Source organism: Zootoca vivipara, chromosome 12, assembly GCF_965207765.1.
Source record: "Zootoca vivipara chromosome 12, rZooViv2.hap1.1, whole genome shotgun sequence".
NCBI lineage: Eukaryota > Metazoa > Chordata > Lepidosauria > Squamata > Lacertidae > Zootoca > Zootoca vivipara.
Window position 1 is genome coordinate 28,069,524 of NC_142595.1, and position 16,069 is coordinate 28,085,592.

Below are 16,069 nucleotides of genomic sequence, written 5' to 3' on the forward strand. Positions count from 1 at the left end.
ATTGTCTTCACTTACAAATGTGTAGCAGCCCCGTTTCCACTGGATGCAAAGTTTGTAAGTCCCCTTCAGCACAACAATTGGTCTTATCTCTGAGTACAGGTAGGTGGCCGTGTAGGTCTGGCATAGTTGAGATAAAAATTAAAATTAAAAAATTGTCTAGTAGCACCTTATAGACCAACTAAGTTTGTTGTGGCATAAGCTGTGCATGCACACTTCTTCAGATATACTTCTTCAGATTCGTCTCCAGATTATTATTATTATTATTATTATTATTATTATTATTATTATTATCATCATCATCATCATCATCATCATCTTTGAGTAAACATGGATTGAATTGTAATGTTAATAGAATTATCACAAGGATGGGGAACCTGTGGCTCACCACATATTGGTCTTTGACACATATCGGATCGGCCTTGACCAATGGCCATGCTGTCTTGTGCTGAAGGCAGTTGAAGTCACACCTGAAGGGGTGCCTGTTCATCATCCAGAAATGATCTTATAGCAACGTGGCTGATTTGTGATTGGGTGTACTGATGAATATAAACACTCTGAAAGAGTAGTTAGGGTGACCAGATGCAAAACAATACAGCAATACTGATCTTATCTTATTCTAGCAAAAAAAATGCATGACTATGAAAGATACAGGAACTCTACCCTCCTTTGCAATAAGTTGAACTATTAATTTAAGCAATACTTTAGTTGGTCCTAGAGAAGATGATGATGGAAGCCTCTGTGTCTCATCTCTCACTTTGAAGCATCCAGATGGGATGACTGCTGCTAGAGGCTGATGGAGAGGCAGACAGATGAGCAGTATCACCTCTTCCTTGGCTGGAACCACATGAAATAGGGCCATGATTTGGGACATGTACTTTAGAAACCAGTAGTAGTAGTAGTAGTAGTAGTAGTAGTACTAGTTGTAGTAGTAGTAATATACTCAAATGTGCTAAAATTTGTCTTTTTACAGGAGGGTGTGTATATTCTGTCCTTTCAGTTAAGACATTTTGTTGTACAAAAGTAAATACACCTAAGGATTAATGGAAAATGATTTGTTTTTGTACAAAAGTAAATACACCTAAGGATTAATGGAAATTGATTTGTTTTTTAAACTATTTGCCTAAAATAAAAATCAACTTAAAGGTATTTATCTTCTTCTTTTTAATAGAAATGTTCAATGAAATTCAGTCTTGCTAAAAATGAAAAGGTAAAAGAAGCGATATAACATGTAGAATATTAAACATTTTTGGAAAAGCCAGCTCCCTGCTAGTGCTGTATAAATGTTAGGCTTTAGAATAAACTTTGAATTGTAACTTTAAATTAAGACAAGCAAATGTAAAATACTAAGGCAACATGATGTAAATTAAAGCATACGGATGAAGTTTGAAGTTTGTATAATGAAAATTTGAAGAAAGATTTGACTGAGGGAAGTGGGACATTGAAAAGTTGTTATCTGGTCACCTCCACATTATGCTAATCCACTCCAGCAAAACAGATCACAGGGTTGGGGTTGCACTGTAAATCAATTTAATAGATCCAGTGCAAAATGTATTAAATAGCTGTTAATCTCTTTGTTTGTTGCTTTACCTTCAGTATATAATCCAATCCAATAATCTTGGAGAAATGAAGTGGGAAAACCAAACTGTGACAGAATTTATCCTCATTGGTTTTTCAACCATGCCAAATATAGAGCTGTTTTTTGTTTCCCCTAGTCTTGATGATATACATTGTGACAGTAACTGGGAATGTCCTCATCATTGTGATTGTCATGATAGATCCAGCTCTTCAATCGCCAATGTACTTCTTCCTGAGGAACTTTTCCTTCCTTGAGATCTGCTACACTTTGGTCACAATCCCTAAAATGCTAGTCAACCTTCTGCTGAAGCATAAAAGTATTTCTTATGTGGGCTGTGCCATTCAGATGTCTTGATTCTTCTAATTGGGAAGTGCAGAGTGTTTCCTTTTAGCTGTCATGTCCTATGACCGCTATGTTGCTATTTGTAACCCCTTGCACTATGCCACTGTCATGAACAGGAATTTCTGCCACAAGTTGGTGGGTGGGGTGTGGGTCATTGGCATTCCTGTATCACTATTGCAGGCAGCCTGGATCTTTAGTCTCCCCTTTTGTGGACCCAAAGAGGTCAATCACTTTTTCTGTGATACACCACCAGTACTGAAGTTAGTTTGTGCTGATACTTACTTATTTGAAATGCAAGCCCTTGCCTCTACGCTCTTGTTCATCATGTTTCCTTTTGTACTCATCCTGATCTCCTACATACGCATCATTACCACCATCCTCAGAATATCTTCAGCAGAGGGCAGTCACAAAGCCTTCTCTACTTGCTCGTCTCATCTCATTGTGGTGACATTGTTCTATGGAAGTGGGAGCATTGTCTATCTGAGACCCAACTCCAACTATTCCCCAGAAGTAAAAAAAATGCTTGCTCTATTTTATGCAGTCCTCACACCAATGCTAAACACCATTATCTACACTCTGAGGAACCATGAAGTGAAGGAAGCCATGAAGAGAATTCTTGGGCAGAAAATCTTCTCATAGATTACAAAGATGTATTACATGGAGATTTCCTAATGTCAGTTTAGGGACACGCACACAAAAAAAATCCTTCCAGCAGCACCTTAGAGACAAACTCAATTTGTCATTGTATGAGCTTTCGTGTGCATGCCCTCTGAAGAAGTGTAGATGCACACGAAAGTTCATACCAATGACAAACTTAGTTGGTCTCTAATGTGCTGCTGGAGGGAATTTTTTTATTTTGTTTGGACTATGTCAGACCAACCTAGCTACCTGCTTGTTAGTTGAGGAACAGATATTGATATACAGGGTCGTCTTAAGCGCCCCTGGCGTCGTGGTGCGCCGGATCCTTCTGGCGCCCTCCCGCCCCGTTTCCCAGCGCGGTGGGCGGGTGGGCGCCGTGGGGTGGGCGGGCAGGCAGGCACAGCATGGTTGCCGTGCACGGTGGACCGGCTGGCCAGTGGGTGGGCGCAGCTTGCGGCGCCCTCCTGGCAGGCCGGCACCATGGTGCCCTGCGCCACCCAGCCTGGCTGTAGGGCTGGCCCTGTTGATATAGCTCTGGCTGTTAGACAAAGAAATATCCAGGCAGTTCCTTTAGACAACAGACAGGAACAGTTCTGGAAGCAGTTGCAGCTTCTACTGTCTAGCACCATCAAAACTGTTTCTGACATCACTAAGTGTCACAAAGGGTTGTGCACCATCAGATACAATGACTCTGTTAACTTCTTTTTCTTTTTCTCTTTAATGCTGCTTTCTTTTTAACAAATATGCCATGGTGGCAACTGGTCTGAGGCCACAGAGCCAGAGCGCCAGAGCTGGCAGTGAGGGGATGAAGACTGGACAGCAGTGGGCGGCATGTCACAATGGCGGTGAAGGGGGATGGCAATGGCAGGGGGGGCCGGTCACCCAGAGCAACATTTTGTGGGTGCCCTGCCCCCCAGGGCCCACTGGAGTTGGCACAAGTGCCAGGCTCTGATGAGGGAGCCTGTTGCAGGGGCATCTGGTGATGCCCCCTCAAAAATGTGTGCAGAGTCACAGCCCCCACAACCTTCATGGGGAGGTTCCACTCAGCATGACCTGCTGCTCCCTGCCACCCTTTTCCTGAGCTTCCAGTATCTCCTAGCAACCAGGGAGTGCCCTGCCTTGGCACGACTACCCATCTCCATGGTGACTGGGATGCATGAGCCTGGCAGGGTTCTAGCACTGATGGTCCATACAGTACTTCATGGTTGTGGAAGCATTTCACAACCTAAAGAGCCACTAGCAGCAGGGCACAGCTTCTCCTCCTCCCTGCTGGCTTCCTTTGGGGAACATATAATGCTCTATATGTGACTTCATTTTTCTCCTCTCATGTTCCCCACACAATTCTCCACCACCCATGACCAACTACTTTATGGACAGCCCCTGCAGGTGAGGAAGGCTCCTCGCTGCCCTGAAGGATACACATTACTCTCATGTAAGTCATGTGACTTGCATGGGGAGTGAAGCCCCAAAAGACGTGCATTCCAATTTCCCTCTGCATGATGTTAGAGGGCATGTCAGAGAGCAGTGGTGTGGGTACATGTGCCGTCGCCCCACCAGGGCTGTAGCTTCTGTGCCAGGGGTGGGGGAGGAGGAGGAGAGGAGGGCTCGCACGCGCTGTCCAAAGCCTGCGGCACCAGGGCCTGGTGAGCAAGAGAGTGAGGGGCTGAGCAGGCATTGACTTTTGATGCACCAGGGCCTCCCACCAGTCTGTTTTTCCTACTCAGGAGTAAGGCACCTTGAGTTCAGCAGGGTTTAACTCCCAGGTCAGTAAGCATTTAAAGACGGCAGCCTAAGCAGGGGCTGCTGGGTTTACATGTTTGCTGGGCTTTCCCACAGAAACCAACAGAGAAATTCATTCCATGGAGGTTGCAATCAAACTGCAGCCAAAGGAACAGGAAATAATAATAATAATAATAATAATAATAATAATAATAATAATAATAATAATAATAATATTTATACCCCACCCACCTGGCTGAGTTTATTTCTTTATTTATATTTATTTGCATGTGTGCACACAGACAATCATTATTATATCATATTAAAAATTGGGAGAGGGTGGCTCTTAGTACAGCCCTCCAGTGTACACTAGTGGCCAAAATAGTGGAACCTTCTGGAAAAAATGTATTTCCGAGGTTTGATGGCTCATAACACCACTTTGTTTTGGAGTAATATCAGTGCTTTTTTTCTGTGGGGACACAGGGGGATGCATACCCCTAAACATTTTGTGAATGTAACAGGAGAAGAAATTCACTGTATTTATTCTTCCTGATTTGAACTATATTTATTTTTACCCAGTGGTGATTTTCTTGAGTCAAAATGTGAGCACCCCTAAACATTTTTATGAAAAAAAGCATTAAGTTATATCATAAAATTATATATCAATGGAAACAACAATCTTTATTACGGTTCATAGACCCATCAATTCATTACAAAGCGATACCCAATAAGGACATCCTGCCTTCAGGTTTCAAAAACATTTTGTTCAAACTTAAGAGTTGGGATCATTGATTCTTGCAACCATTGATAGAAACTTCGCCACTGCTAATGTTCTAGCATTTGACCAGTCTTCCAATAGGAACTTGATATATCAATGGAAATATAATTTAATGAAGAATATAATGCAATAACTTTTATGAAGGATTATTTATTACAACAGCAGACACAAAGAAGAACTGTGAAGCACACAGAAAAAATGGGATGTTGACACTTTGCGATATATAAGTGAGTTTGGAGTTGCAGTTTGGGCACTCAGTCTCTAAAAGTTTTGCCATCACTGTAGTAGAGGGTCTCCTAACAACTCTCAAAACTCTTAATAAACTACAGATGAAATTATTCTTTGGGGTAAATCAGGACTGTTTTAAATTTATAGTGCATACCGTGTTTCTCCGAAAATAAGACACTGTCTTATATTTATTTTTCCTTAAAAAAAACTAAAAAAAACCACACCACTATGGCTTATTTTCAGGGGATGTCTTATTTTTTTATCAAGTATGGTACAGTTTAACCTACAAAGTTAAACTGCCTATCACTATGTCTTATTTTCGGGGTATGGCTTTTATTCCTTGAATGCTTAAAAATCCTGCTATGGCTTATTTTATGGCTACGTTTTATTTTTGGAGAAACAGGGTACTTACTAGTCACTGAATATAATTTATGTTAGTCCGATACAACTCCATGATTAAAGCTATTTTAATTGTATTGCAATTACAGCTAAGAATAACGCTTGCCGATCAGAAGGTCGGCGGTTCGAATCATCGCGGCGGGATGAGCTCCTGTTGCTCGGTCCCTGCTCTTGCCAACCTAGCAGTTCGAAAGCACGTTAAAGTGCAAGTAGATAAATAGGTACTGCTCTGGCAGACGGCGTTTCCGTGCGCTGCTCTTGTATGCCAGAAGCAGCTTCGTCATGCTGGTTACATGACCCGGAAGCTGTACGCCGGCTCCCTCAGCCAGTAAAGTGAGATGAGCGCCGCAACCCCAGAGTTGACTGTGACTGGACCTAACGGTCAGGGGTCCCTTTACCTTTACCTTACTAGTCACTGAATATGATTTATGTTAGTCTGCTACAACTCCTTGCTTAAAGCTATTTGAATTGTATTGCAATTACAGCTAAGAATACTATGTGGTTATTTTTATTACCTATTCCGGCATACAGTATAAGACGACTGGGCGTGTAAGACGACCCCCCCCCCAACTTTTCCAGTTAAAATATAGAGTTTGGGATATACTCGCCATATAAGAAATACAACCCGACTTTTGAGAAGATTTTCCTGGGTTAAAAAGTAGTCTTATACGCAGGAATATACAGTACATCTTTCTATGATTTCAAGGAATTTTTACATGTTTTTGTGTAACTCCACCCCCTCTCATATATCCCCATTTTTGTAAGGGAAAACTGAACAGAAGGGACGGGTTTCCATGATATACTCTGTACCTAGTTGTTATTCAATAAGGTATTTGCTGTCTGGGTCTGTGCTTTGAATGGCTAAGAATAAGTTATGCATGAATAACAACAACAAAATCCAGTATTCTCCTACTTGGGGCTGTTCTTTAAATGGGGAACAATTAGCTAGCTGTCTGTATGACAAAATCTAATTTCAGCATGTTGTTTACTAGGAGCGGGAACTGTCTTTTGTGCTTCTTTTACACACCACTTTATACATTCTGGTCATGCTCAATCTGTGGAAATTATATAGTGCCGGCAATTGAAAGTATACTAATTCATTGCTTCCAAACATTATAATGAATGAATGATCATCTGTGGAAAAAATAATTTTCTGTTCCTGATCTTGGTCACCATCCTCTTAATGGCACCATTTACTTCCTTATTCCTTAGGGTGTAGATAATAGGGTTCAGCATGGGTGTGATAGTGGTGTACACCAAAGCCAAGAATTTCTCACTATCCTGAGCATTAAGTGATTTGGGCCTCAGATAAATCAAGCTGCCACTCCCATAGTACAGGGTCACCACCAAGACATGAGAAGAGCAGGTGGAGAAAGCTCTCTGACGCCCTTCCAAGGATGTCATCTTCAGGACGTTGGAAATAATCAGAAAGTAGGACACAATGATAAGGGAAAAGGGGGTGAAAATAACTAGAACGGCAGCTGTAAAGAGCTGCATTTCATACAAAGAAGTGCCAGTGCATGAAAGCTTGATGAGTGGTGGGATATCACAGAAAAAATAATTAATTTGGTTTGTTCCACAGAATGGCAGAGTGAAGACCCAAGCTGTCTGAAGCAGAGACACCAAGTTGCCCATGAACCATGAGAGGACAGTCAGTGAAAGGCAAACATTCTGGTTCATGATGATCATGTATCTCAGTGGTTTGCATATGGCCACATAACGGTCATAGGCCATAACAGCCAGGAGGAAGCATTCTGATGCCCCTAAGAAAAGCAAGAAGAACATTTGTGTGGCACATCCAGTGTAGGAAATTCTCTTGTTCTCTGATAGAAAATTAACCAGCATTTGGGGGAGGGTCACTGAAGAGTAGCAAATGTCTAGGAAAGACAAGACCTTCAGAAAGAAATACATTGGTGTGTGAAGTGATGGATCTGCTATGACCATGATGAAAATGAGCATGTTCCCCAACACTATTATTATGTAAACCAATAGAAAGACAATGAACAAAAACAGCTGCAGGTCAGGGTGATTCATTAAACCCAAGAGGACAAATCCATTCTCTCTTGTAGCATTCATTGCTCTTGCTTGAAGAAAAAAAAGAATGCAAAATCTGTTAAAGAAAGCTTAAAATAACATCGGAAGAAATAATTGTAATCAATGAAGCAGTAATAAAGTATTTGCATATTTACTGCTGGCAGTAAAAGCAGCAAGAAAGCACTGTGAGATTGCATTTTATTTAGTTAGTATTGTATGTAGTCATCAGACTGTCACAAAGCGTAAGTTTCACAATCTTAGTCAACATGATGTTTCAGACAAAATTCCTATTAGCCCCAGCCAACATTGGCATGGTTAGAGATTATAAGATTTGCTGTCCAACGCCATGTGGAAATGTTAAGGTTTGGGAAGGCTGCTCTGGAGAACACAGGACAGAAGCCATTCAGAGATGGCTTCTGCTAAAGAGATGGCAGAAAACCACTGGAGCTTTGGGCAGCCACATATTAACAAGTCATTTCTCTGAATAGCCACATCCAAAGATTTCATGGAAAAATTGTCAAGATTTTAAAACAACATCAGGGCTGTTTTAAATAGCTCTGTGTAGCCTCAGTGATCACAGTGCAATTTGTTCACATGGAGTGACTTATTGCACAGTGGGGTATTCTTTTCTTATTAGCACAAAACTGCTGGAAAAAAATAACATTTCTGCTATTGTGATAAAAATAACTTCAAGTGATCTAAATTAAGTGAACAACTACAACAACAACAACAACAACAACAACAACCAGACAACACAGCACTGAATTTTGGTGAAGAATATGAATTGTGGAATGTAATCACTGTTATTTTTAATGTTGCATAATCTGGCTGAAGTGATTTTTTTTAAAAAAGAGCTATTGTATTCCAATGGAAAAGATGTGTTCCCTTTGAAAACCCTTCCAAATAAATAAATTTGGGGAAGTAGTTTTTTTAAAAAAAAAGTATGAACATGGTCCACCCAAAATTAAAGGCTTTTCAGTCACATTTATTTCAACAAGGGAGGTTTAAAGACCATGGTGATTCTCTCTTTGAAGTTACTGGCATATGGTGGTGCTTATTTCCTTATACATTTTATCACTGAGAAGCCAACATGATAGCAATAAATTAAAAAATCTCACTCTTACATAGAAGGCTTATTCATGCAGCGTTAATTATCGTATAAACATTTCAATCTTATGCACACATACTTGAGAGTAGGTCCCTTTGAACGAAGTGGAACTTACTTCTGAGTAGACAGTAAAGAGCACTGCATTGTAGATCAAGTTGAAGTCAAAATACAGTGGATCTTGGAGCCCATCGCTCGGGGTGCCCCGCCCCCACCGCCCCTATCTTCCTACGCCCCTGCTTGCCAGTTCACTTGGATCTTTCTCTTGTTAATTTTTTTTGTAGTAAAGAGTCTCACTTACCAGCATAATGAATGCAAATACACACCAGTGCAGGAAATGCCAGCTGAAATTTCTTAATGAAGCAAAATGAAATCTTGAAAGAGATGGAAACGTAGATGGGCCAGGTGGTTCTTCCACACCCAACTGTTGAAATGAAGAAGAAAATAAGAATATAAAATAATTTTTCTAAAACAGGGAAATTTCCTTTCATTTCCCAATACATTTCTGATTAAAAAATACTGAAGAGTGAACAATATTCAGTCTCTCTTACTCTCACTACTTTCCGCTCATAGATATCATCTGCCTATAGAATGGGCAGACTGATTTCAGAGGCATGTCTCAGACTTCTGTTTGCCCCTAAAGGACAGGATCGTGTAGGGACCTAGGGGGTTTCTAATAAAGTTTACATTCTGTTCTCCATTACACAAACTTTTGTTTCATTTCCCAGCAATAAAAGTTATTTGAATAAGTTATAAAAGTTGTTCAATGACTTCCTCCCACTTTGAAATACCATTTTCAATTCCATTTGCCTTATTTGCCTTATAAGATCATTTCCTTATCATTTGTTTCACAATTGTCATCTGCTATAAGAAACTACGGTCAGTAGCCCATTTTGGCTCACCAATCAGTATCATTCTGGGGAGGGTGAAACTGAATTGTGTGACTTCAATTGGAGGCCTACAATGAGTCTGCAAATGTGCAACTATATGTGCATAGGGGTCCCTTCACATGATTAGGAATCCCAACTGCATAAATTTTAGGATTCCTAAAAGTCTAAACTCCATGCAGACTTTCAAATGAATACAGATACATTGCAGTAGATCCTGTTTTTGTGATCCTGCTTCTAACCCCTGCCCACTCCTTGACATGCAAATCAATGAACTCAACAAGGTAGAGTATTTTTGTCATTTCATAGCACAAAAGTATTCTCACAGTCCCTTAGCTCCTATTATACTGCATTAAGTCCAACTGAGCATAGCTCAGTGCTACAACACCATAGCTGCCAAGTTATCCCTTTTTTTAAGGGATTTTCCCTTATGCTGAATAGGCTTCCTCGTGAGAAAAGGGAAAACTTGGCAGCTATGTACAACACACACATTGCTTGCATAAGATCTAAATCTGTGGCATCAACCATTTAGAAAGCTCGGGCAGCAAGTGATCACATATATCAGTTATCTGGAAAATTCCATCCACTAAAGGTAGGGAGGTAGCGATTTAAAGCCATACCTCTCTGATCTCATTGAGGTCATCATCAATGCCACCTTTCCCATTGAATTATATTGATTTCCTCAATGATGCCAGAATGTGACTGAGAGAGAAAAGGACACCAGATATCCAGGCTATCTTGCTTTTATTTTTATTTTATTTTAAAACTAGGGGATGCCTGCTCACTCTGGTCACCAATCCCACCTATGCACCAAACTCTTTTACAACCTATGTCCCTCCCTACCTGGCCAACGCTTGAGACTTTTACACCTGACTAAATCTCATTCCCTTTACAAATCACCCACCCCCTCACCTATCCCCTCACAGCTCACCACCCACACAGCTCGCCCCAAGCGTCTCCTCCCCTCACAATTCAGCCCAACTTCTTTTATAAAAGGGTAGATGTTGCTCCCTTCCTGGGCTCCAGGAAGGTCATGGGAGGAGCGCTCCACCTTATAGAGGTATGGTTCTGGATAGCAGTAGAGAAGCAAGGTGGGGGCAGTGGGGGTGGTCCACCCCGGGTGTCATCCTGAGGGGGAGGGTGACATTTGATGTGCCGCCTGCCCGTGACTCCCAAGCCTCCCCTGACTCCCAAGCTGTCAAAACGAAGGGGGAAGGCCGTCAGCAAAGTGGCACAGCTTCCCCCCTTCCCCCAACGGCTTGGGGGAGAGCCGTGGGCATGCGGCTAGCCCCCCTGTGATGCGCGAGGCTAGCCCCCCTGGAGCGCATGAGGCTAGCCCCACCCCGTGTAGCAACCCCTGGGTGCAGTGCGCCTCTCCAGGTGCACCTAGCTCTGCCTCTGCTGGGTGATTCTTTACTGTGCATGATTTTGTACCCCCAGAATGGAGTCCTTAGATAAGTGCCAGGCCAACTGCACTTTAGGCCCAAATAAGCTGTGTATAGATGGTTCCAGCATCCACAGTGAAAAGGATCAAGGTTACAGATTAATTGGTTACAAATTAATAACCAGCAGTAAAGCTCAGTTATTCATTTTCCCACAACCTCTTGGTTATACTACTACTGCAATGCATTTAAAGGTGAGCCTACGTAATTTACACTTCCCAAAACAATATGTGTAATGGCTTGCAGCCAGCCTTTGACATTGCTCCTTCTCTAAATTTTGCAGTTCTTTAGTGAGGCAATGTGCACAAAAACGCTAGGGTGAAGTGTGCATAAAAATGCATTGAGCTAGTCAAAATAACATTGAATCGCATTTTATTTGGGGGAATTACTTTTCAAAATATTTCAGGAGAAATAATCACAAAAACGCTGGTGAGTTTTCACAAAGGCTTTTTCAATATAAAATAAAATGGCAAGCTGATGTGGAAATCTAGAAAACTGAAGAGTGGAAAAATGAGAAACAAGAGAAACTGAAATTTACATATTCACCCACTCCTGCCTTTAGGGCCCTGTGCTCACACTTTTCTCCATATCCCAACATGAATTTGGGCAAGACTGGCTGAGACAGGACCTTTCTGCTCTGTGCCTCTGCATTAGTTATGGAACTGGAGTTCAACAATGTCTGGAGGCCACTACATTGAGTAAATAAAGTATTTTTCAGCCACTATGCACACACAAATAATCACTGTGGAGTATTTGGCTGGAGGAGGGACCTACTCAGGGCAGTCTCGAGCAGGTCGGCCGCCCTGGTGCTGAGGGGCGGAGATCACTCTGGCGCCCCCGCCCTCGCAGGGCGCCGCATGGTTTCCGTGCGGCGCCCTGCCTACTGGCCCGGCACACCACGCCACCGGGGGTCTACCTAGAGCCGGCCCTGGACCTACTACATTGTGCATAACTTTCCTTGTATGGCTATTTCATGGGGTGTTAGATGTGGAGGAACTGGTGTGCACCTGAAATGCTCTATACATGTGAAATGGAAGTGAAGATGATAGATAGATGATGACAGACAGATGGATAGATAGATAGATAGATAGATAGATAGATAGATAGATAGATAGATAGATAGATAACTTGCAATGTCTTAGGAACTACTACAGTGCAAATATAACTATTGTAGCCTTATTGATCTGTAGCCTTGTCCTCTCTATGACTGGGAATCGTGCGTTGCTCACGGAGAAGGAGGAAGGAAGTCAAAATGGACACCGAGGTTGTTTTCAGAGAGTTTATTTCTGCTAGCAGAAGGCACTGCATGATCAGTTCACAGCAAGAGCAGAGAAAGACAGTTTGCATGAGGCTTATGTTCTCCACCCCCTCCCCAGGAATCCCCAGAAATAATAATGATACAGCTAATGGACATAAAGGGTCAGGGGTTACAGCTTGAGTATATCTTAAAGGTTCCTGTCCTGCACCTTATCATATGCACTTTGTCAATGTAAAGCTTCTGGGTGACCCTGGTACCAGCCTCAAGCAGCCTTGAGTGGGCTTAAGTGTGGGGCCTGAATTCCTGTCTTGCCTGGTTTGTGCGTCAAACTGGTAGTGCGTCATCCTCTTGATAAGCCTCGCTCTGTCTTCCTGACAAGGCCAGCCATTGGCCTTGATAGCTAGCAGGGCATCCTGTCTAAAGTTTACATTACACTTTGGCATGAAGGCACTAATGGATTTTCAAAAGGAACAGAGAGATAGAGAGAAAACATCTTAGGAATTTGCAGGGCCCCAGCTTGGGGTTTAGCTGTGCAATCAGAATTCCCTGATCAGGATTGCCTGATCAGAATTGGCAAGCTATACATATGATCAAGCAATCTATACATATGATCAGAATTGGGTTACATCTTCCTTCACTATTACATCTCTACAGCAGCAATGGATACAATTCTGAAGAAACCAAATATTCATTGACACACACTGTTTTATCTTAGAAATGAATTATTTTTGCTTGAATTTTCCTTAAGGCTTCTTTCACCTCTTTATTTCGCAGGCTATAGATCAGGGGATTGACCATTGGAGTCAAGACAGTGTAAAAGGCAGAGAAAACTTTGTTCAAATCTCCCAGCAACTGAGTGTCAGGCAGCATGTACACAATCATCAGGGTCCCATAGAAAATGGTGACCACAATGAGATGGGATGAGCAGGTAGAGAAAGCCTTTTTCCTTCCTGCGGAAGAAGGGATTCTCAAGACGGTGGCTATGATGCAAGCATAAGATGTCACCGTCAGAAAAAAGGGGGGCAGTGTGAAAATGCAAGCAATCATGAAAGCAACAATTATAATTTTGTGAGTATCACTGCAAGCCAATTTTAGCAAGGGGTTGAAGTCACAAAAGAAATGATCTATTTTGTTTGCCCCACAGAATGTCAACTGCAACAAAGGAAATAATATAGTATTTCCTAGAAAGCCACTTATCCAGGACCCAAGCATTAAACAGAGGCAATCCCTGTTGCTTATAAGGGTTGTGTAGTGCAAAGGTTTGCATATAGCCAAATATCGATCATAAGACATGGCAGATAAGAGGAAACATTCTGTTGCAGCTAGTGAACCAAAGAAGTACATCTGTAAAAAACAGCCATTGAAAGAAATTGATCTGTTTCCAGTCACAAAACTGGCCAGCATCCTGGGCAAGATTGTTGAGCTGTAGCAAGTCTCCAAGCATGATAGATTCCCTAGGAAGTAGTACATTGGTGTGTGCAGATGCTGATCAGCCACAACAAGTGTGACAATGAGGATGTTTCCAACCATGGTGATAATGTAGATTATCAGGACCATCAGAAAGAGAAAGACCTGGACACCTGGGATATCTCCAAACCCCAAAAGGATAAATTCTGCAACCACTGTTTGGTTTTCCAATACCTTCTTTTCCATATAATGAATCTAGAAATAAGTAAAATTGTTATTAAATAAACTTTTTCTATGTACAAATGGGGCTTTCCCCCGGCTAGTTTAGGTTAAAAGACTTATTCACAATATATATATTTCTCTCAAATCTCAAAACACAAATTTCACAATGATTCCCCCATCCCTGAAAATAGACATAATTAAATGTGGGACTTTCATGCAGTGTGAAATCCAGTGGATTTCTGATCCACACATGAATCTTCCACCCGGTCGGTTCACAATGGAATTCTCAATGATCAATTTAATCCAGCAACACACAAACATTCTAAAAGCTAAATGTAAGAGAGTATTAGCATACCATGCAACAAAAGGCATTCAAAAATACTTATGTTGACAAGCAAAGAATTATTAGACAAACCTCATTCATTAAAGGGGCCAGCAACCTTTCATGTTATTTCTCAAGTTGCAGAGAGATAACATTCCTACTTCTGAAATATCTTAATTTAAATCACTTTTTAATTGGAGGAATAAGGGGGAAAGATTATTTACACACCTTTATCACCTGATAGAAAACTATTATGTTTACCATGTTAAATGAAGTTGCTTTCTCCTTACCTAGATAATGGATATTGATTGGAGAAGAAACAGAGAAATCACACCTCATGGAAATGAAACTCTCAATTATGGTGTGGTTGGCACTCCAACTCCTAACAGAACAAAGAGATATGTTGCAGTTTTCTAATTTACCAGTGATGAATATTTAGTGCATCCTTGCTGTATACTGCAGGGGGGGGGACATTTCCCACATGCACACACATACAGGAGTGGATTTAATGGTTTATGAAGACATTGAGTTCCTTGTTCTCATTTAGAATAAGAGAATCATAGAGTTGGAAGAGACCACAAGGGCCATCCAGTCCAACCCCCTGCCAAGCAGGAAACACCATCAAAGCATTCCTGACATATGCCTGTCAAGCCTCCGCTTAAAGACCTCCAAAGAAGGAGACTCCACCACACTCCTTGGCAGCAAATTCCACTGCCAAACAGCTCTTACTGTCAGGAAGTTCTTCCTAATGTTTAGGTGGAATCTTCTTTCTTGTAGTTTGAATCCATTGCTCCGTGTCCGCTTCTCTGGAGCAGCAGAAAACAACCTTTCTCCCTCCTCTATATGACATCCTTTTATATAATTTGAACATGGCTATCATATCATCTCTTAACCTTCTCTTCTCCAGGCTAAACATACCCAGCTCCCTAAGCCATTCCTCATAAGGCATCATTTCCAGGCATTTGACCATTTTGGTTGCCCTCCTCTGGACACGTTCCAGCTTGTCAATATCCTTCTTGAACTGTGGTGCCCAGAACTGGACACAGTACTCCTGGTGAGGTCTGACCAAAGCAGAATACAGTGGTACTATTACTTCCCTTGATCTAGATGCTATACTCCTATTGATGCAGCCCAGAGTTGCATTGGCTTTTTTAGCTGCTGCATCACACTCTTGACTCATGTCAAGTTTGTGGTCTACCAAGACTCCTAGATCCTTTTCACATGTACTGCTCTGAAGCCAGGTGTCACCCATCCTGTATCTGTGCCTTTCATCCCCCCCCCCCAGTGTAGTACTTTACATTTCTCCCTGTTAAAATTAATCTTGTTTGCTTTGGCCCAGTTGTCTAATCTGTTAAGGTCATTCTGAAGTGTGATTCTGTCCTCTGGGGTATTAGCCACCCCTCCCAATTTGGTGTCATCTGCAAACTTGATCAGGATGCCCTCAAGCCCATCATCAAAGTCAGTGCCTATGCACCATTAAAAAGAAAAACAAAATGAAACAAACTCCCAAAATCTTTTATGTACCTGAATGAGGTACATGAAATCATCATCACAATACTCTCATGCTTCTATGCTGAAGTGATTTATAGATATATATGTTTCCACCTGAGGGACCACCTCCCCAAAGTGAGCCATGTTTTGTTTACTTGGCAGTTTTACAACATTTCCCAAACAAGGAGCAAGTAATGAAGGCAAGCCATTTTAAATATTA

At 41.7% G+C, this 16,069-nt stretch overlaps 2 protein-coding genes and 1 pseudogene across 2 annotated transcripts; 1 reads left to right on the forward strand and 2 right to left on the reverse strand.

The window, feature by feature from the left end:
• The first annotated feature begins 1,623 nt into the window (after positions 1–1,623).
• On the forward strand, positions 1,624–2,557 carry LOC118094529 (olfactory receptor 10A7-like; annotated as a pseudogene).
• A 4,237-nt stretch (positions 2,558–6,794) lies between these two features.
• LOC118094530 (olfactory receptor 10A7) lies at positions 6,795–7,592 on the reverse strand. Its single transcript, XM_035135045.3, has one exon. It carries the CDS (start codon positions 7,590–7,592, stop codon positions 6,795–6,797), a length of 798 nt encoding a protein of 265 aa, XP_034990936.3.
• Positions 7,593–13,118: 5,526 nt separating this feature from the next.
• LOC118094531 (olfactory receptor 6N1-like) lies at positions 13,119–14,063 on the reverse strand. Its single transcript, XM_035135046.3, has one exon. It carries the CDS (start codon positions 14,058–14,060, stop codon positions 13,119–13,121), a length of 942 nt encoding a protein of 313 aa, XP_034990937.3. The 5' UTR covers positions 14,061–14,063.
• Positions 14,064–16,069: the final 2,006 nt, after the last annotated feature.